This window comes from Phoenix dactylifera, chromosome 7 (assembly GCF_009389715.1).
Source record: "Phoenix dactylifera cultivar Barhee BC4 chromosome 7, palm_55x_up_171113_PBpolish2nd_filt_p, whole genome shotgun sequence".
NCBI classification, from domain to species: Eukaryota; Viridiplantae; Streptophyta; class Magnoliopsida; order Arecales; family Arecaceae; genus Phoenix; species Phoenix dactylifera.
The window spans coordinates 16575942-16600380 of NC_052398.1; the positions used below are offsets into that span (position 1 = coordinate 16575942).

At 37.0% G+C, this 24439-nt stretch overlaps 2 protein-coding genes across 5 annotated transcripts in view; both read right to left on the reverse strand.

The window, feature by feature from the left end:
• Window positions 1–2005: 2005 nt before the first annotated feature.
• On the reverse strand, window positions 2006–8587 carry LOC103707864 (mitochondrial import receptor subunit TOM20-like). The gene is made up of 6 exons (XM_039128423.1): window positions 8337–8587; window positions 7983–8055; window positions 7622–7791; window positions 7491–7538; window positions 5368–5466; window positions 2006–2574 (listed from the first exon to the last, which is right to left on the reverse strand). The coding sequence occupies exons 1-6, from the start codon at window positions 8433–8435 to the stop codon at window positions 2452–2454; spliced, it is 612 nt and encodes a 203-aa protein (XP_038984351.1). The 5' UTR covers window positions 8436–8587; the 3' UTR covers window positions 2006–2451.
• A 2281-nt stretch (window positions 8588–10868) lies between these two features.
• The window catches only part of LOC103707865 (uncharacterized WD repeat-containing protein alr3466-like), a 29200-nt gene continuing 15629 nt past the window's right edge, over window positions 10869–24439 (reverse strand). For 3 of the 4 annotated variants that reach the window (XM_008792554.3, XM_008792556.3, XM_026804932.2), the window contains 11 exons: window positions 23853–23918; window positions 23617–23734; window positions 21034–21130; window positions 19578–19737; window positions 19458–19506; window positions 19272–19354; window positions 15030–15250; window positions 12211–12297; window positions 12057–12132; window positions 11876–11932; window positions 10869–11194 (listed from right to left, as the gene is read on the reverse strand). In XM_008792554.3, coding sequence (XP_008790776.2) covers window positions 11120–11194; window positions 11876–11932; window positions 12057–12132; window positions 12211–12297; window positions 15030–15250; window positions 19272–19354; window positions 19458–19506; window positions 19578–19737; window positions 21034–21130; window positions 23617–23734; window positions 23853–23918 — 1089 coding nt within the window. In that variant the 3' untranslated portion in view covers window positions 10869–11119. Of the gene's footprint in view, window positions 11195–11875; window positions 11933–12056; window positions 12133–12210; window positions 12298–15029; window positions 15251–15315; window positions 15834–19271; window positions 19355–19457; window positions 19507–19577; window positions 19738–21033; window positions 21131–23616; window positions 23735–23852; window positions 23919–24439 lie in introns of those variants that run through there. The other variant, XM_039128424.1, reaches the window with a different exon arrangement.

Sequence of the window (24439 nt, forward strand, 5' to 3'; positions counted from 1 at the left end):
TTTACAAAAAGATTATTCTAAGCCCATGCAAATGGCAAGTGATGATTCCATCCCGGCAAGTACTCAATGACAGCATTTGGCAGATGCTACTACTTTATAAAATTCGAAACCATTTTTTTTCCTTGTATTAGATAGTTCTGAAATTGTATTTTGTGTCAAGGTAACTTCTTATGGACTCAATTGATTAACAAGTTTAAATTTGATATAAATGGTATCAAGTTATTGATGGATTTACATGAATTAATTTATTTATAAAATAGGTTGGATTTAGACTTGGAGATCTTGCATGTCTAAAAGTTTCAATTCGTTTAATAATTGGATTAGGTTGACGCAATTATAATCCGATTCATTAAAGGCATATTTAATCTATTTGGAAGTTATTTTAACCTAGCATCATAGATCTGACTTAATCTTAACCTAGTTATTTTAACCTAGCATCATAGACTTGTTATTTATTCTCGTTCTTAACCTCGGTATGGTTGCTTTATTTAAATTTATAAAAGTATACCATTATAGCTTGAAGCATCCCATCAATTATCAGCAAACATGTGTCCTCCACTACATTGATTCTCGAGATTTTCATCTTATGCCAAGATCTTCATTTGTCTTGCAATGGCCACCTCCCAATTTCGTATACATATGTATAAAATCTAGACCAATATAAACTAATAAAATTTAAAATATTGAGCAAAATGATATATTCATATTTTTCAATCATCTTTTTGTTTTCTTAAATAATTTTTGACCATCAAATATTAAAATTAAAATAAGTAAATGTAGTCCATAATTATGGATTTACTATTATAATTTGATGTTACAATGTCATTAGAGATCTCAAAAAATCTCAATTTTCTCAAAATTTCCTCACTTACCATATCAGCTGAGATATCAGGTTTAGTAACTCAACAAGATAGTTATCTTAGGATTTAAAAACTTGGTGATTTCCAATTTTGCTACGCCATTGTTCGAAGGTGTGTTCTTCGCTCACCACAGCCCCCTCATCCACTCTCATCAACTACCAACCAAGCAAGAATTTCGATCCTCCCTTACTTTTCATGTCAAAGAAAGCCGGCTCTCCAATCACAGCCATCCATAACTCGCATGATGGTTGCGGTTGAACGGATTCACTTATGGCTATCCATTGCTATCATGACGTCCATAATTAGATGGGCTCTTTGGTGATTTCCATTTTGCTATGCTATTGTTTGTAGATGTAGTCTTCACCCCCTACACCCCCCTGATGGGTGTGGTTGAAGGGATCCACTTACGACCATCCATTACTGGCACAATGTTCATAATTAGATGGGCTTCACAATAGACAAAAATCATATAAGACAAGCGCTATAGAACATCTGATTCATGAATCACTGTGGCTAGATGTGTATAAGATAAATTTGTAGTATATATCAAAAAGTCGACAAGTATGCATCACCAACATATAGTATATACTGGTGAATATGATATTCTGAAACTATATATTAATTTGTTTTGAAGGATGTATTGAGTTTCTAGATGTTTAATTTACTAAATGTGTATCATCTGACCATATGCTATATACTAGCAAACATTATATTTCAGAAATTGTATAGCAATTTACTCAGACGTGTATAACTAATTTGCTTAGTATGTGTTACTCTACTGTATGGTATGTATTGCAATTTCTTTTCTTAAAACATAGCAAAATATAAAGTCCGACCCATATTTTTTTCCTCAGGTGCCCATTCCATATGATTTTTGTTTATTGACGAGCCACCTAATCTGCAAACCAGCTGCAGGGGCCTCCCAGCAGCAGATGATGGGGCCTTTTACATAGTATCTGTACCATTTCCTGAAGTACGTAAATCACGGCAGACGCAGAATTCCAAACAAAACAATCTGCAAGCCAACAAAGTAGCAGCAAATGAAGAACATTCATCACTTGACGCATCAAATGGGAAAACCAAACCAAACAACTTCTCCCGGAATCATTAACATCACTATCATCAGAAAAGAATTTGCTGATTGATGATAAAAATAACTGCAACAATAAAAGAAGCCCCATTTTGATGTAAAAATCAAGATTCCGATAATTCAGGATCTGCTACAACTCTACAGCCTCTCGTACAAGACTACTTAAATTAAGGTAAATAGAAAAGGAAAGAGATCATTATTGCAAATAAAACAGCCCTGTTAAACTTGCTAAGGTGACAAAAGGCTTCTTTGCATCAAAACAAAATTAAAGGATATAAGGAATTTTAAAACATGCGCAAGTTAACAAGGAATATGATGACTGGCTCAAGAAAGAATAGAACTGTCACAAAGTGATTTAAGCAAGCTATAGGTGTAGACTATTTTCTCCACCTCAGCCTTGACAACCTGTCATTTACTTGGACATAGGAACCTCAAAATCCAAGTACTAAAAAGCTGCAAGCTTCCGTTGGAGGAGTGAACTATAAAGAGCTGGCCTTTCACCTAGGAGGAAGGGGGCGGAACATGAGATTTGGCCATCCCTACCCAGGCCACAATGCCAACTGCCAGGATAACCCATCCAAGGATGTCATACTTGAGGTCGCTGCTTTTCTTTTTCTTGGACATCTGAAATACAAAATTAAGACAATTGAAGACATAGCGTGCAGAGAACTACAGACCAGAAATAGGCTAGGACAAGAAGGCATAATTAAAGAACTACTACGCTTTAGAATACCAACATGATCAGTAGCCATCACATAACTTAAACAATTTTTAAGTGATAAGCACTGTTAACATAAAGATGCCAATTCAAAAAATGACTCATCTTTAACAATTACAAGAGGATAAATTACAAATATTATATATTCAAATAAAAAGCCAACTGTTCTTTTCTTTTTCCTTGAACAGGTTCATTAGAGCAATATCAGCTAAATGCTAAAGGTCCATCGCAATGAGAGCCTGGGCGAGGCCATGTGGTAATTAGAGCCTATTAAAATGTGGCAAGAACAAACAACATGGAGGACCATAAAACATACAAAAGAGGGGGGGAAAGAAGGATGTAAACAAGAAGCAAAATTAGACAAACGTGCAGCTTACGACAATCCGAATGTATGAGTTGAAAATAAACAATGAGTTAAGAATTAGTGTAAATGCAGAACTCGTAACTTAACCTTTATACTGAAGTACTTCAACTAATACCAACCTGTCTGGGCTGCACAGGTCTAGATGAGCCACTAAGGTACCCATTGGGCAATAAATCAGCATATGATGGCAAGGTTGTTGAACCTAAGCACAGGTGGTTCAGCAGATAGCTCATGTTGCCATCTTTTACCAATAGCATGATTATGCAAAAGGCACCATAATTATCTCTTCAGATCTATATATGGAGAATATATGTATTGTGTTACCTATGATGCCAAGCAACATGGAATAATAGAAAAATAACCTTTTGGAAGCTAAAAGTTGAACCAAGCATGAGATCATGAATTTACATGATCTAGACCAAGATTTTAAATACCGTGGGATGGAACTGTCCCGAGTTTAATGGGGAAAGGAATGCCCCACATCCGGACTTCCTGTCCTATCCTAATCCATTTACCGACTCATCCCATCTCAACACTTGGAATGGTGTTCTATTGCGACACTTGGGATGATGGGATGCCCCGCTGTTCCACTAGTATTTAAAACCTTGATCCGACTAAATATTACAACAAATATGGCTGATTTTGAATTTCCTCACAGAAAATTCACTGTCAACCAATATCCAAGTAAAAAATTAAAAGGAGCTGCTTTCAGTTCATATTAAACAAAGACAATATATTGCATTGGTTTTACTCATTTGAATCAAAGATCAGCTCTGGTTCAAAAGAAATAACTTGCAATTCAATATACATGACTTATTCATATTTGTTCCAGCCAACAATATAATACTTCAACATATGCTGAAGCAAGCATTCTAAAATTTAGTTTAACCAACTTAAAATACAGAAATTAAAACTTTTAAACAAATTTCACACCATAAAGTGTAAGCCAGTCCAGCTGACATGCAGCAACTTAACCTAGCCTCTTGATCGAATGCTTGTTGGCCTCCACCTCACCTTCTCCAGGCCATGACACTATAAGCCTAACAATTACCATGCTGAAAATACATCTAGATCATTTCAACACCTTAATCCTGATATATTTCCGTCAAAACAACACATTACTGGAAGAACCTTAATTGCAAGCCAGCCTCTTCAACTACATCCTACCTTCCCCATCCTAACGTTCCATGGCCTACAGGCCCTTAGGTTCTGACAATCTTTTACAGAGCCATTGTCACCCTCTCCATTAAGAAAGGTATTCTCACAGAATTTGCATCCCTTTACTTTTTAAAGTTTTCCATCAATCCCTCTACAGAATGTACATATATTACATATATAAGCAAGCCCTAAGTATGTTACACATGCACGTGCATGTGTTTCTCAGCAGAACCCTATGAGAACCATTGATAACTATTAAGTTTGGGATTTTCCTATAGACACAGAAGGATCCAAATATATTGTCTAGCTGAAAACATGCTTATGATTCGACTATTTTACTTTTAACTACTAACTTTTGTCCATGAGTTGCTTCTAGCAAAAAAATGTCACCTATTACCATGCAAACTCCTGCGGCCTTGGTGAGGGACTATGAATGCCTCCACTCTGCATGTCTAAAAATAACCATATTTAATTAATACCCCCTTTTAGTTGGTTTCTTAAGGTAGCAAAGCAAGAGAAATGACCAGCCAAAAGCAGAAGTGTATTCATCAAGTTATGTAAACAATAAAGGGGATCACAGCATCCATCTTCCGGTCACAAGCATCTCAAGTTCCAAGCACTGGTTTAGGCTAACCGGGCTACCAATCTAGACATAAAATGTAGCAAAACCAGAATACAAAATTCAGTTCCAGCGTGTGCCATTGTATATTTTTTTTTTCTTTACTGGGACTACAGCATTGCACATTGTAGTCTTGAAATTTTACTAAGTTATTATCGCTGATGAAAAGAAATAAAAGAAAATTAATACAAATAACATACTAAGATCCAGCATGTATTGATAGATGGTTACTCTAAATTTACAGTAAACAGAGATTTGGGTAGTCAATAATTTTGAAAACAAGGGGACTAAAGCTCACAGACAATTTATCATAGAAAAACATATTCCACTAGGACTTGGCAAAGAAATTCCATAAACTGTGAATTAAGGTTAAAAAACACAGTTAGGAAGTAATGGGTGATTATTAATCAATCTACCATGGGAAACAGTATGGTAATCAATGAGCACAAGATAAAAGGTATACTCTCGCATGTTTAATTAAGGCCCAAAGGAATATTAAACCTTATATATTGCAAGTTATACTAACTACCTTTGACAATGAGAGTGCAAAAACATTACCTTCACATTTGAAGTAGAGGAGGTTCCTGCAGACGACACTCCTGCTGAAGTCTGTTGACCAGCCAACTGCCTTTGAATCTCTAAATGCAGCTCAGGTGCCTGAGGAAAATATGTACATTATACATTTGAAATTACATTGACACAGGACAGTTGCAGAAATAAGGCATGTCATCAATAAATGCTTAAAACTCCCCAATTTTAGAGATGCTTTGTAAGCAAGACGATTGCCAAAAAAAGGGGATTGTTACTTAAATTGCAGTATATGTAATGCAACAAGTCGGAAACTATCAGAAAACCATACAGATATAGATTGACACATACAAAATCAAGAGAAAACATCAAGTACTGCATTGCAGTCAGAGATCTAGAATGAAAAAAATGCAAACAATCAAAAACACTCACATATAAAATACATGACATTGCAGAGTATAACCTTGGCATTTGTCAAGCTGGGCCAGATCCGTGCCAGGTCACAACCCAGGGTGTGGCCAGAGCCTGGCCCACTTAACTTCAGTCCCAAAATCTGAAACCCAAGAGCAAGCCATAGGCCCTGGACCTGAACCGACAAACCCTGCCACAAGCCCATGCACGTCACTTCCATCCCCTGTTCCTTTCATCTCGCCCTCTTCTACTTCCATTTGTCCAAGCCCATCAATCCCATGCCAAATATGATTCCAGATTCCTCATCTTTTTGGTAACATTCCCCAGTATGAAGAATAGCATGCTCGACACTCCTCAACCTAACCCTAGCTCCATCTTGAACCATACAGAATTAGAAGAATAAAGAAGTAAGAGAGACGGTTAAGGAAGTGTAGAAGTAGAGAAAGGCGGAGGAGGGTTGAAGCATCCGTGAACAGCAATCAGAGGGTCAGAGACTTGGCAGGTCAGTGCTTGTTGATGCCGGATAGAACGAAGGAGGTGGAGAAAGGGAAAAGAAAGTGAACATAGAGGGTTTCAGCTAAGCTTGGAGTGGGAGTGGAATAGAAATCAGGGATTAGAACCATAATTACAAAAAAAAAATGACTTAGAATATATTACATAATAAAATTGTGGGCCCTCTTGCTCTGATCAAATCCGAGCCCTGCTTGAATCCCAGTCAGACTTAAAAGATTACTGCACCCAATGCATAGCCTCATGTAACCGCATAGAAGTCACAACCAAAGTGACTAATCAATAAAGTTCGTCAAGAAGAAAGAGAAGGCCTCCCAGTGTCCCAAGCAAATATTCAACAAACTCAAATAAAGAAGAGCTGGACACAGATTTGGCAAAAAGAAGAGATTGTCTGTAGTGAGTGTATTCGCTATCAAAACCAATAGCTGAGACATCAAAATCTAGGCAGGAACAGCAAGAGAACAAAGGAGGGTTCTCCTCAAGAATTTCTTTGCCAAATTTGCTATTACTATCGTGATTTGGTTGCATCATTAGTGGATGCATTGATTTTTTTATTATTTTCCATTTTTATAAAATTATTGGCATAAAATCTGATTTAAGTGTATCTCTTTATTGCAATGCTTGGTTGACCTTTCAAATGATCAACGATTACATCCCATCTTCCTGCATAAACTGATAAAAGTTATCTAAGCCTGAATATCTAACAAATGCATTTAAAACTATTACTTGCGCTAATGCATAGGAATAAATGTCCATGCTATTACCGACAATTAACAAACATAAAGACATATTTCAAGCTCCAGTAACCAGGCTACAAAACATATAAATCAACTAAGATAACAACCAGACAGCACCTCAAACAAATTACTAAGATCATTGTCATTTTCTTAGCAAAAATTACATGCCAAAACAAGTCAGCTAAAACTATTGCAAACAAAGAATCCAGACATTCCAGCCTCATTGATATATGATTCTAATTACTTAAACCATTTGAGAATACATACTACTGTAAAAGAAGACCCCCAATGCCCCAATATCCTCGAGATGATTTAAGAATCATGGAAAGACAAAATAAACAATCTTTCAATAATAGCAAAACTTCTGATGGTAATGTCTTAAACATGGCCAACAAAAAAGAAACAGCAACTAGCAGGCAAAAAAAGATCCTCCAAAACCAATTGGCATGTGCATAATAAAATGAAGTTGGCTATCCATAAATAATTGCAGCATACCTTTGCTGATAAATCCAATGACTTGCGATATAGCTCATTTCCGGGATCCTACAAGAAACCCAAACATCAAATCCTCCAAATAACAGATAACAATTAGAAAGCTTTTATAATTATCAATTCAACTCAAATACCTCCTCCGCCGCCTGCTGGAAACATTGCTCCGCCTTTTCAAAACAAAGCTTTGCTTGCTCGTGATCAGGAGTGTAGAATGCATGAGAAGTGTGGGCATTTCCTAAGCACCAGAGTGTGTCGTGCTTTCTCGGATTCACCTCCAAGGCTTCCTCCAGTCTCGATACAGCATCTATGAGATTTACAAAAAAAGAAACATTTCAAATGAAAACTACAAAGATAAAATAAATAGATCGTGCTATCTCCACATTAACAAGATGAGGTTCTGGTGCGTCAAATAAATAGATATTCACATCCTAAAATGAAATTTCCACACACACACACACACACAAGATTTTTAAGAAAATAAACAGTACCTTTTACCATTTGTTATACCATCATCTCCAGTTTGAAATTGTGATAGCTCGATAAGCGCGCCTCCCCACCGTGTTAGATTCTTCAAAAAAGGAAAAAGAAAAAAGAAAAGCAAGAATTATGTTATTCGAGTATTCCAGAGTAGGGTTTCAAAACCAAATAACCACCTAGAAATACCAAAACAAACAGGAAAAAGAATAACAAAATTTGTCGGAGCTCAATCTATCCAGTAGTTTAGGGTTTCCAGTGCTGACACCGCCGACATAGCCGAAGAATCTATTCCCAGAAAAAAGAAAAACCGAAGGATCCATTCCCCAAAAAAGAAAAAAAAAATGGAAAGGAAAGAGGGAGGCGAGAGCTCACGTCGGCATCGAGGGGGTTCTTGGCGTAGGCGGCCTCGGCGGACTTGCGGGCATGCTCGAAGAAGACGAGCCGATCCAAATCGTCCTGCGGCATCTCCATCGCTTCCGGCGATCGAAGACGAGACCAGAATATATCAAAAATAACCCCTCTGATCTCCCACGCCCGGGAGACGTCTAGGGTTTTGTTTGGAAGGAGGAGAGAGAGGAAGAGAGGCGGAGCGGAGGGAGGGTTTTGTATTGGGGGCGAACGTGGCGCCAGTAGCGGGACGTGTGGAAAAAGCCTTGAATTCGAACGGAATCGGACGCTTCCCCTTACCTCCCACTCATCACTGGAGGGTGGAGATCGTTTTAAATTTTTAGCCGAGACTGCACTTCGCTGTTTTTTTTTTTTTTGGTTGATATGTGATATTGGCCGTTCGATGGATCTTGCGTCTCTCTTTTCTGGAGCCGTTGCTTGTATTGAAAAGTTAAGGACTAAGCACAACCGCTAAACAATTTGGGTTCGCGGAAAAAAGAGGAAGAAAAATATGGTCAAAAAGAAAATAATGAGATGCCTCTTATTTGGTTGGAGTTTTCAAAGAAGAGAGACGAAAAAGTTGTATTCCTATGAAAATATGATTTCCACATTTCATGGAAAAGTCTTTTGCATAAAAAACATGGAAAAGTTACTTTCCCATGAGGTGGGAAACACTTTTTTTTATTTTTTCCCAAATAAAAAAATCTTCCATAATCAGAGCCGTTGCGTCTCTCTTTTCTGAAGTCGTTCCTTTCTTGATTTTATTTTATTCATATTCTTGATGGTGATTATGGGCTTAGAATGGTATGTCAAATGCATCTAGAAACTTTTAAATACATCATTGGATTTGAATCGTGGTACTAGAAATAGAAATCTACAATAAAGAATATATTAGAATTATTCAAACCCAAATATATAATTTTATATTATCTTCAATGAAAAATTTATAGAAAAATATTGCTCGAGCATTTGCTTGTCGAAGTCATCATCCGTAAATCTGTTGGCTTCTACGAAGCTTGGCATGGTCTAACTGATCATAATACCTACCAGCTGCATCCTATACTACTTCAAATTTTATCAGATATTAATATTTGTAGATGTAATTATTAAATATCACGATCTATACTTGGAGATGGTATTAGTATAATCACCGAAGAATCAAAATTAGTCAAAACAAAAAATCGTTAAAGATGTGATGGTAAGGATAAGAATTTTGATAAGAGAGCATGTTTTGATTAGAAAGATGGAAGAAAGTCCCTCAGCCCACTCAACTCAAATCTTCCAAAAAAATTAAAGAAAATATATCAAAAGTAGCATGTTTATCCAAAAGGCCAACAATATGTTTGGATGATTTGATTTCTAAATCAAGGCCAAAACCCAAATCCAACCTATTCATTTTTTTTTTTCAATATACCTGATCCAAATCTGACCCAAATTGACATGACAACTTGGCTCGAACAAGTGGCTTCACTGAGTCGAGGGAAGAAAGTATATGGATCAGATATCCATAGTCAATTTCATTTTGTGGATGTGATCATACTCATGGATATCAACAAATACTAAAATTTTTATGCATGTTAATTAATTGTAAATGGATATGGATGCTAATCAGATCGATCATTATCTATACTTAATCCAAACATATATGAACTTGAATTAAGCATCAGGCATATACATATTCTCCACGTGAATCAAGCTATAGCAATTATGGTACCAAGTGAATTTGTCATCACTGATGGCTGAGCACAAATCATTCATTATGGTGGAGTACAATTTTTTCTCCTGTAATTTCTGCATTTTTATCACTTAAACTCTTAAGGATCACAGGGAGATGTTTTGCTCTTTCTTATCAAACGTAGACTCCCAACTCCAAATACCAATTCCACTTGATTACCAAAAATGAAGAGTTCAAATTATTTTTCTAAGTGTTACGTTAATTTCACTGCATCAACCGATCTTTCTGTAACTTGGCATTCACCCCTTTGGGCCATGCTTCAGCAATATACTTTGTTGAGACAGGAAAAGGAAGAGGAGAACTACAGGCAAAGGGTATGTTTTTGATGAAGAATGTAAAAGAAAATTGGAAAGGGCGTCCCATAATGATCCTTCCTAGGATGGACTGGTACTCAAACCATAATTACCACTTTCTGTAAATTATTTGCGAATAATTTCATTTCTTTCAGGAAAGAAAGAAGGTAGAAGTTCGGGTAGCAGCAGAGCAGGACAAGTTGCCTGGGTCAAGGCCAAACATAAGTGCCAGTCTTCTAAATAGGAGCTTAAATAGCAGTTTCAGCAGTTATTCACCTTCGCATAGGACGCTGTCCGGCATTCAACCAGCACCAAAGCTCAAACAACTATTCTGAAACACAAGGACCATCATCTCCTTGATTTTAGAACAGTCAAGCCCCCAATTTTAGAACAGATACAGCATCAGAAATCTCCGCAACATTTTCAGGTCTGTCATCTCCTTGATTTTTCTTAGCTATCATAAGATCATATCAGCAGAGAAGAAAAAAGGGAGAAAATGTTGTTTGGAAAATACAGATAATCATAGAGAAAAACCCTGCATGACAACAGTTATAAGACATCAAGTCACTGCATCTTGCCCAAGTACCCAAGCCTCAGCCAGTTTCTCGAAAATTTGGAATTGCACAAGAGAATGACTAAATTGTAGACCAACATATGTAACTATTTCTGTACATATTGTTATTGTTCCACCGACTCATTTCCCACAATAGAACTCAGAATTTGCCATGTACTGAATGATGCTAATTATTCCCATTCAGTGGGTGAGATAGGCGCCATTTTTTATGTGCGCTTCCGTTGTTATTGTGATACAATACCTGTCAACCAAATCGATATATCAGGCAAAATAATCAACATGGAGTTGAAAGGCAATTTTTTAGCACAGCATTGGATGGCAACTTCATGATTCAAGACATGGTTCTAGGGAACTTCTCCGATGAATATGGATGCTTTCAACCTTTTTTCCATGCACATATATTAGTGTCCCATTAAATAAACTTTCATGGTAATATATATATATATACACACACACACTTATCATCAACAATGACAGGATAAGTTAAAGATCCAACCATAATTGTGAATTAGGCCTAGCAGATTACAAAAGGCTTGTATAGATGCAATGACAAGTACTGACTGGTCTTTCCCAGTTAGAATTAACAACGGATAACAGTATTTTGTTTAATGGGGCACAGACACTTAAAAGATGGACAGAGCAACCATTAAATTGAGTGAAATACTCGCCCGCATTATGAATTGATCATCCAATCAAAGAAAGAGGACACTCAGTGGTAATAAAGCCTAAGGATAGTTCAAGTATTTGCTTTTTACATTATCGTTTTCATGATGCTAGAAAGCACTCTTAACATGCATGCACGCATGTTGTTGTGCACAAAAGATAAGTATGAATAGGGAAGAAGCACGTGCATACCTACTGATGTACCCATTCATAGATTTAGATATTTATCTAGCTACAAAGGGCAACTTAGGTAACTTACAACTTTTTGATCATCTCCCCCTGTGCATAAGTATTCATCATTTGGAGCCACAGCAACCTGCAATCACAATCAAATGCACCATTTAAACCTAGGAGCGAGGGACCAAATAAACATTCCATTATTAATGAAAGGCCAAAACATATATGATTTACTGCAATAAAGGAAGAGATTACTGACGTACAGTATTAACACATCTTGTATGGTTGATGATATGCCTGACACATGGTTGACCTAGGGCAACATTCCACATTGCCATGCTATGTACACAAATTCATCAAGTTATAACCATGATGGATATCAGAGAGAAAAAGAATAAAAAAAGGAAATGAGTTCACCTCCCATCACCACTGACAGTAACCAAGACAGGCTCCCTTTGAAGCCACCGAGCATCATTTACACCTTGATCACCCTCATCAACATGGCTATAGACAATCCAAAAAAAGAAAAAACCAAATATGCCATTAATATGACAAAGAGATGTCAAAATAAAAGAAAAAACTATACAACTCATTGCACTACATAGAACCATCCATTAAGCAGTTATATAAATAATAAAATAAAAGAGTCAGCAAGAAAAGGGATTTACTATTAATAATCAATAAGCTATATTATATCCTCTACAGGTAGCTTTATAAATTAAATGCTTTGCAATTTTCTTGCACCAACAGCTAAATCTATTGCAAGGGCCCTCTCCAAATCCTCATTTCATGCAATTCCACTATTTAAATATTCCAATCCTTGCAAATCAAGTCATTCCCTTGTCAGGGACTCCTTTAATTGTCCTTATACCATTCATACCTAATGCATGCAACTCTCAAGTTCCATAAGATTGACTCACCATGAAATCATATATTACCTGATTGTCATTGTGCATGCACTTGTCATAATTGTCAGACATTCCAGAACAAGAGTCCAGCAAAACCATATTCAAGCCTATAGTGTATGGCCCCTTATTCTATTGCTACTGAAAGTGCTGTCCATTAAAGATCACTATGTAAGAATCAAGGCTTGCTGTACCAAGCCGTATCACTTGTTATTGGGCATACCATATTGTACCGGTAAGGCACCAGTATAAATAAGGGGCTCGTACAACACCGTGCCGACACATAGTACAACTACTGTTTTACCTCAAACAGCGTACCACGTGCCGGTAGGGGCATACCATACCAGTTAGCTACCGGGACAGTGCATGATACTAGTATCGCAAACCTTGAGAAGGCCTATTAAACCTGATAGAGACTACAGAGTCAGATCACGGAAGTCATGTTTATTATTTATTCAATCTTGGAGCACCATAAGAAACCAAAATACTGCATATTTTACACAATAATACAATATATTCAATGGCACATCTTTGTATAGAAATGTAAAAAGAAGCACCAGCCAACCAGACATTTTTGTGGCACAAGTATTTAAGAACTTGTATGAGTCTCAAATCATCTGCAAGGCCTAGAAATAGGAAGAACAAGGAAAGACAGAAGATAGTAGAGGAAGGAGAGGAAGGGAAAAAGAAAAAAGGGAAAGTGCAATGCCCTGAATGTGTTCTCACCCTTAATCTTAGATTGCAAAGAGGATCCACATTTTAGGTGGATAATAAAAACCAAAATGCCCTCAGTGGCAGAGCCAACAACTTCTAATGAATGTTAAACATGATTCGGCAACAAATCATGCCCAAACCCATACAATTATTGCCTGTATATAAAAAACAAAGTTGTCAAAATCTCAAGGTCTCTTGGAGCTTAGGCAAAAGGTGAAACACAAGGTGTTGCCTTGATGAAATGAGCTGTAAAAATATAAATATATATTTAGACAAAAATGGATACATGATTCTAAATATATTTAATAATATAGTATCAATTTAAGAACACAAAAGAAAAGGCATTAGAACTCAAATTTATACACATATGGAGGACATGGTATACTCTATCCTCTTTTCTGTTTCTAATAGACAGAAACATAACTGCAGCTGCTGAAGAAAAAGAAGAAGAAGAGTAGCAGCAGCAGCAGCTGAAGAAGAAGAAGAAAGGGGAGAGGAAGTGCAGCAGAAGAACAATGACGAAGATGATGATGATGAAGAAGAAGAAGAGGCAAAAAAGGGATTTCAGTCCCCTGTTTCACACAGCAGTAGAGTCCCATGTTTTGTACAGCAGGATGCCCTGTCAAAACAAGAAGAAGAGAGAAGAAAAAAGAAGAACAGAAGAAATCCTGTTTCACAGAGTAGCAGGGATGCCCTGTCCAAAGAAGAAAGAACAAAGAAGAAGAAGAAGAAGAGGAAAGCACCTTAGATACACCAAACCTTGGAGCTCCATTGAACCTCTTGGAGTCCCCCCCCCCCTCCACCTTCTTCCTTTACCAAATCAGCCACTTAATTAATTTCTTTTGGATTTTTAATTATCATCCCTGAGATTGATTCCTACAGATCTAATTGAGAGATTGATCTTCATCTAAGAAAAGGTTCAAGAGATTGAGCTTTATTTAAGAAAGGTGCACCTTAGAGTCTCAATGAGGCACATGCCTCTGAGGCTTTTTTTTTTGTGCACCTCTCTAAAGGAGCTTCGCCTCCCTACAGGCAAGTTGCTTGGGGTGGGCTTTGCCTGCACCTTGCATCTAGACGCTGCTTTAGCAACACTGATACAAAGATACACCTACAGCCCTCTTATAGCCAAAATTATATACATAAATTGTTGACCGTACATCTTTCAAGTTTTTTTGGGAGCAGCATTCAGCAGAGGATTTAAAATGCACGTATGATCATGTGATTGGACATACACAGCCATTTCGTACATATCAAACTCAGGGAAGACTTAGTTCTTGTTACAGTCACTTACTGTTCAAAAGAAATTAGAAAACTATATGATTTTTCGGAGGTCTTTCCAATGAACTAACAACCACAGAACAGGTATCAGATTACATTTTTGATGGATAATGAAAAAAGTGATGCAACGAAAGCACTTTATGAATGAACCTGTCATGTTTTATTAACTTATGACCCAATAATATTAGTAGATAAATACCCCAACAATTCAGTATGAATCAATGGCATCGATATAGATTCACTTCAGCTTAACTGATGCCACCAGTCTTGTTTGAATAGGTAGAAGTTTAATTATACGAATAGTAAACAACTGCAGCAAACCTATTATTTGAAACTCACCCTGGCAGTTGACCAGCATGTTCGGCAGTAGGCATTTGCTTCCCATGGCTCAGACAATGTAGAGGCCTAAAGAAACGCATATCATTGCTTTGACAGGATGCCCCTAGAGCAGCCTGCCCACGGTTAAATGGCAGGAACCGTGTATCCCATACCAAGGTGTTATTTGATGTGCTAGAGGCAGTAAAATAGGTACCACAACCACTAAATGAAACAGAAGTAACCTGTGATAAAGAAACACAAATACACATAAAAAGAAGGTTGAAAATAAAGAGATTAAAATAAAATAAAAAGGAAAAGTAAAAGCAAGACAAAAAGCAAATAATAGTTCTCATGCAGTCAGGCAGAATGCAACTGGGATTTCTCCAAAACTGCCAAATTCACATAGTAGTCCAATTATTTTTCTTTAAAAAAAATGTTTTCATACTCCCAACCACCTAGGATAGCAGGGGAAAACTTAATGCAACAGACAATTTCAAGAAAAATCTCAGGTGAAGAAAATAGCATGGCGGACATGGCAGGAAAATATGAATACAGCTGTGTGCAGTGTCACTAAAGGATTAAAAGAGAAAAACTCCAAATGAAACACACAAATTTCTATCAGAAGCACATGTAATCTTGGAGCTCATCTTACATACCACACTTGATTGACCATTATAATGGTAATTATTGTGATTCTGCCCACTCATCTCTCATGAGTCATTAAAAAAATTCCGATCCAGGTAACAACCACTCCTATAACTGCACACCTGAAGACTAAGTTCTTAAGACCTGGTAAGGCCAGTGAACCCAATAAATCGAATAGGCCTGAAACAAATGAACAAATCACCAGGTTTAATTTTAAACACTAGATGCCCTAATTGTGTACTCAAAAGAATAGAAAATAGTCTTGAATTCTTAGGATCACTCCAAAATGTTTAAAACAACCTGGATGAAGGCACAACAGGACGATAAGGAATAAAACCAGCTACAAATCTCTATGGTATTCCCATTTATTAATCAATCTTCCTCTGAACATGAGGAGAACTCATTGAAAAGATGCAAGTATGGGTGTTATTAGCCAACTTTATAGATCAAGGATGGTTGAACCACGCCGAATCGGGCAGGCAGGGACCGACACAGTTCATCCTTGATTTTGGAGACAGGCACTTACGTGGTTCGAGTTTCCCCAACCATGGCTCATGATGTTTGAGTGCCCAGCCTCTCAACTCGCGATATTTAAGTGCCCGCCACCCTGCCTGAGACCTCCCCCCCCCCCCCCCCCCCCCGACCGCTTGTGATGGTCCAAGAGGAGGGTCTTCTGCCTTTCCGATAAGTCCTCCCTCTCTCACTCCGAGGGTTAGGGTTCCCTCGGCCGGTGCACTTTCGCTCACCTTCGATCGGTCGACTAGGATTTTTCCTCTCTCTCTCTCTCACCTTCGCTCCAAGGGTTAGGGTTTCCACCTTCACTCACCCCTCCCACACCTCCCTATCCACAGCCTCTACATGAGAAGACCGCATGCATAGGTGTGGTCCCGAGCCCCTTGCCCACCACCGGTACCTTCACACATTAATGCCAATGCCACCTCATCCTCTAGACCCAACCCAAGTGAGCCCCCCCTCTCTCTCCCTCTCTCTGTCTCTCTCCCTCACTCCCTCCCTCTCCTTCCTCTTCCCCTTCTCCTTCTCCCTCCCTCTCCTTCTTCCTCTCCAGCCCGCTCCCTCTCCGTGGAACCAGTAGCCACGATTCAGTATGGTACGAACCGATATCATATCATACCAGTTGCCAATCAGCATGCCTATTGATACTGATTCTTCCAACCTTGCTACGGATATACTCCTAACATATTACAATTGATTCTCTCATATAATTTAAGTCAATGGTGCAACACATACACAAGACAACTATATGCAGTCCAAAAAAAAGTAAAAGAAAAATTTTATGATACACCTCAATCTCATAGTCAATCAAGGATAAAAGTCTATATATTAGATTTAGATAGTGAAAATGTGGTATCTGAATCTTGCTAAATAGAGAATAAGATACCTCATAGACAAAATATATATGGAAACAATAGGGTAATATAGGAAGTCATGGCTGAAAATGTGACAGTCAATCACATGTTACCATTTATTTAGCGCATCCAAATGTACAGTAGAGAGATGAAAGGGAAATGAAGGCAACAACTATGGTAATGACAAAGTATTAAAACCAAATAATGCAGCTAGTAATGTCAGTCATCACAAGAAGCATAACCTTGAAAGTTGAAACAAGAATAATAAATATTCCATGGTAAGGCAAAGAGCAACTAGATAAGCCTTGAATTACTCAATTCAACCATCTAGTGAGACTTGATATTTTAGACTAGTAAGCAACATACGTAAACCTTGTTTATATGAGGTACTAGATTCCAATTATATGTTTGTTCACCGAAGAGTTCAAGGCTTGTCAAACACAAATGCTGGCAGTCATGGATACTAGATAAGCTAATGATAAAGAAAGGAATCTTAATAGTATAAAAAACCAGAAATAAAAAAAAATTATCATAACCACCATCTGTGAAGGATGGGCAGGGAATTGGGATAAGAAGACGGATGAACACAGTATTCAAATATCACTTAATGCATCGAGAGTGAACCTAATTAACAGCTAGATAGTTGGGAAGCAGCACAACAGAGCAGAATCGTTGCATTTAGTAAAAAAGCCGAAACCGAACCTGAAATCCATCACCGCTTCCTGAAACCAAAACCAAATAGTTTTTGAAATAAAAAACCATAAGCGCAAAAAAAAACCCGCAAATCAAAACCAAAAACCATTTAACTTTTTTTCATTTCAAAATTTTTATATATAAATATCCAAATTAAAGATATCATCTACAATTTTCATATAATTCATAGCAACTCAACTAATAAATATGTCCAAAAATAATAACATAACCATCTAACAAACTCAATAATTCTAAAAATAATAATATAACCATCCAACAAATGCAACAATCCAAGTTAAAAATAAGTCCAACTACATAAAGAAAACAAGTCTAACAAACACAATAATCACGAAGAACAAGAGGGAGAAAAACTGTCATCTCTCTAGCCTCTAAGGTTTGTCCATTTAGTCATTTACCCATTCATGACCTCTGGACAACCCAAATTGAACAGGATGGAGGGTTAGGATTTGTAGTAAATATAAAAGGTACTAAGAGATATCGGGTATATTCAGTTTTGGGTTCGTGACGAGTTTGGTTTTGGGACGGGTTCGGGTCAAGAATTTCACCAAAACCGAAACTGAACGGTTTTGGATTTTTAAAACCATCACCTAAACCATCCCCATTTAATTTCGGTTAAAACCACCCCATTCAGTTTGAGACGGGTAAAATATTCGAGTATCCATCATCATGGACATCCGTGGTAAGGAGTTTCAGGATAGCACAAGCATGACAATGAAGTTAAAAGATCCATGATAAAATAGAACCGAAGAATTAAGAGAATCAGAATAATCTCGTAAGTAAATGTCAAATATTATATCAAGTTCAAAATATAAGTCTAGCCTGATCCTCAAGCATTTTACTCATAGAAACTTACATAGTTATGTATTAGATAAGTAGAACTATTAAACTTTAAAAAGTATAACAAACTTTTAATTAATGTCTAGCAAGGATTTTTTTTAGCATTTTTTTGGTTTCTAAAAGCTTTTAAGAGTTTTTGTAATTTCAGACTTCAATTCAAAACAACAAATCTACATCCAATGGTTCCAAAAAAACGCAAAATTTTCTAAAATTATGTAACATGTATTTTGTTGATTTGCTTTCATGTTGGGACTGTTTTTTTTTTTTACTATTTCGTTTTCATTCTTAATATCAAAACTGAAAAGGCAAAAACCCAACATGCCCAACCAAAACCAAAATTTGGAATCTTGATCTCAGTCAATAAACCATCCCTCAATCAGCATAACTCTTGAGCTACCTCTACCATTTTCTGGACCTTCCATTTCTAAATTTGCTACACATTCAGCTCTGCAACCGAGAGCTTTATCCAAACTTTTATGCCTGGACCATAATATACTACCCAACAATCTGACTTGAACAAAAGTCTACAACATTTTTACCCGAATTTTGAGAACTTGCAGTCCCAGTTGGTCACCCCAAAAGCACTTAAGTATGGTCAGAAATATACAATCTTATTAGAATCTCGGTATATTGATGCTTAAAAAGGTAATAAAAACAAAATATATATTCCGCCAAGTATTTTACAGTGAAGACAAACCACCTCATGACTAGAGCCCACTGAAAGATGATTAATTGCAGCACAAGTCCGGATGTCAAATAAGCCAACAGTCCCATCCCCAGCACCTATACATCCAGGATATAAAGTATCATTCAACTAGTTAGCTGTCTAGCAGAGCTGAAATTGGTACAAATTAATGCCAACCAATTATGAAATAACAGAACACACCTGTTATTAAAGTGTTGCAAGCTGGATTTGTTTTCAATGATGTGATATACTGTAGGAAAAACTGTGTCAGTAAGCAGTTGAACATGTAAGCTTTTCAGGAGTCAAATGAAAACAACGTACAGAATCATTTGCAGGGAAGGATACACAGGATTCTGGAGATTCAATATCCCATACTTGCACTACAGCTGGACCACCATATTCACAATCACTTCCACATACGAGAAGATTTTCACTGCCAAACTCCATAGCATCAATGGAAGGATAAACTTGGTCTCGGATCCTGCTTTCAGAAAATAAAAAGATAAATTCAATGAAGCTTATAACAAGTACATTTAGAAATTAGAATAACTACATGTCTATTTGACCTGTAGACAACAGAATTGCAAATCATAATATATGATTGCATGAGACAAAGGTTAGAATATCAGTCATCAATAAATATTATTAAGCACTCACACATTCAAAAATCCACATATACAGACAGCATAGCAGGCACATGTAGACCCCTGCCCCAAACACAAACAATGCACTATGGACAAAAATGAGTGAGCACTCATAGGTATCAGATAAAGTACCTTCTGAATTCAATTGATGCTAATCATTTGGGGACTTACCCATCAAGGCTTCGTCTTAAATGAGCTGTCACCAGTGGCAGAGCCATGGTTTTAAGTGAAGGGGACAAAAAATGAAGCAATGTTGAACAATTTTATCTAAATGTAAAACATTAGGAAAATAATACCACCACTTGCGTTTACTCAAGATCATTTAACAAATACAACTGAAACACATATTGGATAATGGTCAATGAATAAAAAATAAGACAACATTACAAATTAGAAAAAACAATGATTCAAATTTCAAAGAAAAAAAGAATCTAAGCATGCATCAAATAAAACTCAAAAGTGTACTTTTCTTGTTCTTCTTCTACTTTTCCTTTTTTGACAAAATGACGGGCATAAATGAAACAACAAGCCCATTGTAAGCCCAAGCCACTGATTGGGTATGTTGGTTCGCTTGCAAGGCTCTTTCAGTACTATATCATCTAAAATACTTGGACTGAGAGCAGGAAGAAGGATCTCAATTCTAGAATTTTTTCTAGATTTGGTAGCTTATTTATTTTCATTGAAATTGTAATTGACTAGAAAATCTCTATGACTTGATGGCTTATTTAGTTTAGATATATTCTAGAAAGAAGCCAACAATTTTCGAGTTACCTGTGAATCTTTAATGGAAAATTCCTTTTCAAATGAAATCCCAAAATACTTGGAACAACACTGGATGGTACTTAGAAACATAACATACGAGTGGGGGCAAGTCACTAGGATATTATCACATACCAATTGGATGTCACATCAATCTTCATTTATTTGAAGATTTGATGAATCCATAAAGACTATTGTGCTAACTATGCAAATTTCAGCCAGCACCTTATGTGGAAGTACATTGAAAAATATGAAAACCAATTAACAAAATGAAAAAGTCACTCAGCTAAATTCCAAATATCATAAAGTAAAGACGACAAAAGGAAAGTAGGCTTCGGATAATCTGCATTCTATACAAGAAACTACTGCTTTACCTTAAATTTGAATTTAAATCAGCAGCAAGCTCACCCCTCAAAGCATTCCATAATAGAAGTTTTCCATCCCCTTTCGCTCCACTTGTTACCACTAGGCCTGAACCATTTTGAGCACATCACATAATTGATAATACCACAAGGTACAGAACTACGAAATAAACACTGCAATAGGCATAGAGATTCCTTATTGGCAGGCTACTGTTGATGACATCAAATGACTTAATTTCATGCACATAAATTCAGCTAATTTACAAAAACAGCCTGACCTCAATAGCACAGTTAGAATTCTAAAGCCAAAAAATGGCAAATCCAAATTAGAACATATTTACAGACAAATTACAAATCATATGATCACAAATCATCTAACTAGTTGATGATTCAAAGACAGATGTAAAACAGTCTGAGAAGGATCTCACATCTTGGAATAGAGGTCAAAGCAACAAGAAAGGTGGGAGATGATTAGGGTTGTCATTAGTATGTGCAGACCTATACGACAAGGACTCTAGCTGGACCAAATCAGGACACTAGCCAGACTGATTTTGTGCATCCAAATATGGGTCTGCTTAAAGTTTACCCGGCCTGGACTTAACCTGACACAATCATACAATACACTGGGGCATTCGTTTGATTTTTACTAACCCAACCCAACATGGATCCTATCCAATCCAGACTTGATGGTTTACCCTGTAAATAATATATAGTTTACCCTTACATCCCACACACTTCTTACAAAACTTACTAATTATGCCTTGAGGCTAAGTCATTACTAAATAGTTCCGAGGGGGCAGAGAGAATTGAGCTTTCCAAATAATAGTACCCACATGAGACTCAGACCCAATCCCAATTGATACCCTATCCAGCCAGAACCCAGTCCCAGACAGTACATGATCTAACCTAGATCCGATCCCTACCCAGCCTAATCTCAATCCTATCCTACCTAGACCCAGACCAAACCAATTATTGAATGGGCAGGATTTGTGATAAAATGAAGGTCTGAACCTTCCAACAGGTCCGGATCCAGGTTGGTAGGTTCCTGGGTCCAACCTAATCAGACTCAGTAGCACCCCTAGAGCTGATTTTGGAGTAAAATGTAAGAATGGAAGTCTATCTTTAGGTGTAGAGAAAAATGTTAAACAAAATCTGTGCAATATACGAAATACAATTATTGCTACTAGAACAAAATGAAGGCATCTAGAAGAAAAATCTCCAATGTTATGTTGTTCAGTTGTTGAGTAAAATGTGGCGAATGAACAACAGCATCAAACATAGCTCAAAGGTTTGGGTGTTAAGGACATAAATTGCCACCTCAAGAAGGAATGGGAGGATGGTGCAAAACTAGTGGGGAATATGAATCAAGACAGGTCAAGATATCAAACCAATTTTGTCATACACAATGATAGGAAGATGCCAGCACAAATTAATACATGCATCAGCAAGAACAGGCATCTATATGCAGACAGGGTAATAATGAATACAGCAAGCATTTGATGATTATTTATAATATATCATAATATTATAGTATAGCTAGAACATAGCTATTGGTTAAGAGAAACATCTCTGTCAAACCTCATGTGATGCTAAATGGATGGTTGAGGAGCCATATGGAATGATATACAGTGGAATGAATTATGTTCTTGAAAACATTTCAAAAGTCCAGTTCAACACATGTCAACCATCATACTATAATCAGTATAGAACTTATTATTCCCTTTTAAAAATTCTATACCTGCTCTGGCTCTTGACCCAATAGCTTGTTTTACATTAGACTTCACTAGTCCATATGTCACTCTGAAAGACATGGGTGTAGATTTTCATGCACTTGATAGTGATTTATGCAATGAATAAATTAGGTATGCAAAGCTTAAAGAGAATTATCATAACTTTTATATACATAATTTCATGTGCTTGTTAGAAGTACTTTAAGATTTACTTGAGATGCAAATGAACCAAACTGCTCAGAATTTTTATACATATGTTTACGAACTTGTTAGAGGTTCTTTAAATTTACTAGAGGTGCAAATGAACCGAGCTGCTCATGGGCTCAGCTCATTTGAGCTTGGCTCAGCTGGGAAACAAGCCAAGCTTAAACATTTCTCAATGCTGGCTTGCAAAAGAGTCGAGCCTGAACATCTACGTTGTTCAGATATAGTGGAAAAGCTCTAAGTCGGCTCAACTTAAAGGTCAACTTGAGGCTTAGCCAAGCCTAGTTCGAACAGGCTCGTTTAGTTTCCGAACTGATCTTAAGCAGCCTGGTACTCGGCTCCGCTTGGCTTGTTTGCACCCCTAAGATATACATATGCTGTTTAAAACGGGAATTGTTACTATCAGATATTCTATGTTTGCATCACATAAAGATGATTGCATGATTTTTAGTATAATCATGCACGTAAGAGTTGTTTTGGGAATAACAAATTGAATAGCAACCATTTTCTTTTTAGATATCAAAAATAGGAAAAATGATGAGATAAGGAATTCACACCTTAGGTTTCTCCACGGCATTGTAAAACATAAGCAAAGCCATAATGATGAGTAATATTAACATTAGAAATAGATATACAGCAATCGCAATATATGTCAACTTACAGGACTGCCAGCTATTGACTGTCATAGCATTAATTTTTTGCGTATGTCCAACTGAGGCTTGGTCATCTCTCGTAGACCCCAAGGTAAAAAGGCAAGAACCAGTTATGCAGTCCCAAACCTAGTTCACATTGAAAATGATGAATTGGGAAGACAAATTTATTCCCAAACTTATCTCAAGAAACACTTCAAATTTCTCTTAATACAAATTACAGTCCAAATAAAAACATATAAATTACCTTTAACAAGTTAGAACCACAGGAAACTACACTTGCACCTTTCACTGCAAATTCAACAGCCTGGATCTATCAAACAACCAAAGTTACAGAGAAAAGGTCACATTACTCTGAACACCAAAATGTGCACAAGCGTAAACTTAAAAAGAAATGAAAAAGAGATCTTCTAACTCAAAATTCACAATCAAACACAGAACACGATTAAAAAATCAAAGTTAAGGAAAAAAGATTAACCAAAGTTAGAAGGAGACAGCAATTCCAGGCTAGGCTGGAGGCCTGCGAGAGAAGGGGGATGCACATGCATGCACGGCACGAGAGAGAGAGAAGCATACATCAGGAATTGCTGGTGGTTATCATTGGAGAGTGGAAAGACATCACCTAAAGGAGGCAAACAGGAGGGAGAACGATTAGGGATGACGGTTCCCTACTTCCACTCTATGGCTTTCCTTAGTTTTTAAAAAGAACATAAATACAAATATAATATTAATTCTATATTATAAGTAACATATTGATATATATTATGAATGCATGGTCAGGCTAACCCAGGCTAAAATTTGGCCAACCCGAACCTAGCCAACTTTTGATTCATG

Excerpts from the sequence above, each read along its gene's own strand:
- LOC103707864 (XM_039128423.1), bottom strand. The coding sequence starts at position 8,435 with ATGGAGATGCCGCAGGACGATTTGGATCGGCTCGTCTTCTTCGAGCAT. Across the intron at positions 8,056-8,336 it reads AGAACCCCCTCGATGCCGAC|AATCTAACACGGTGGGGAGG; the intron begins GTGAGCTCTCGC and ends CCTTTTTTGAAG. Across the intron at positions 7,539-7,621 it reads TCCAGCAGGCGGCGGAGGAG|GATCCCGGAAATGAGCTATA; the intron begins GTATTTGAGTTG and ends GGTTTCTTGTAG.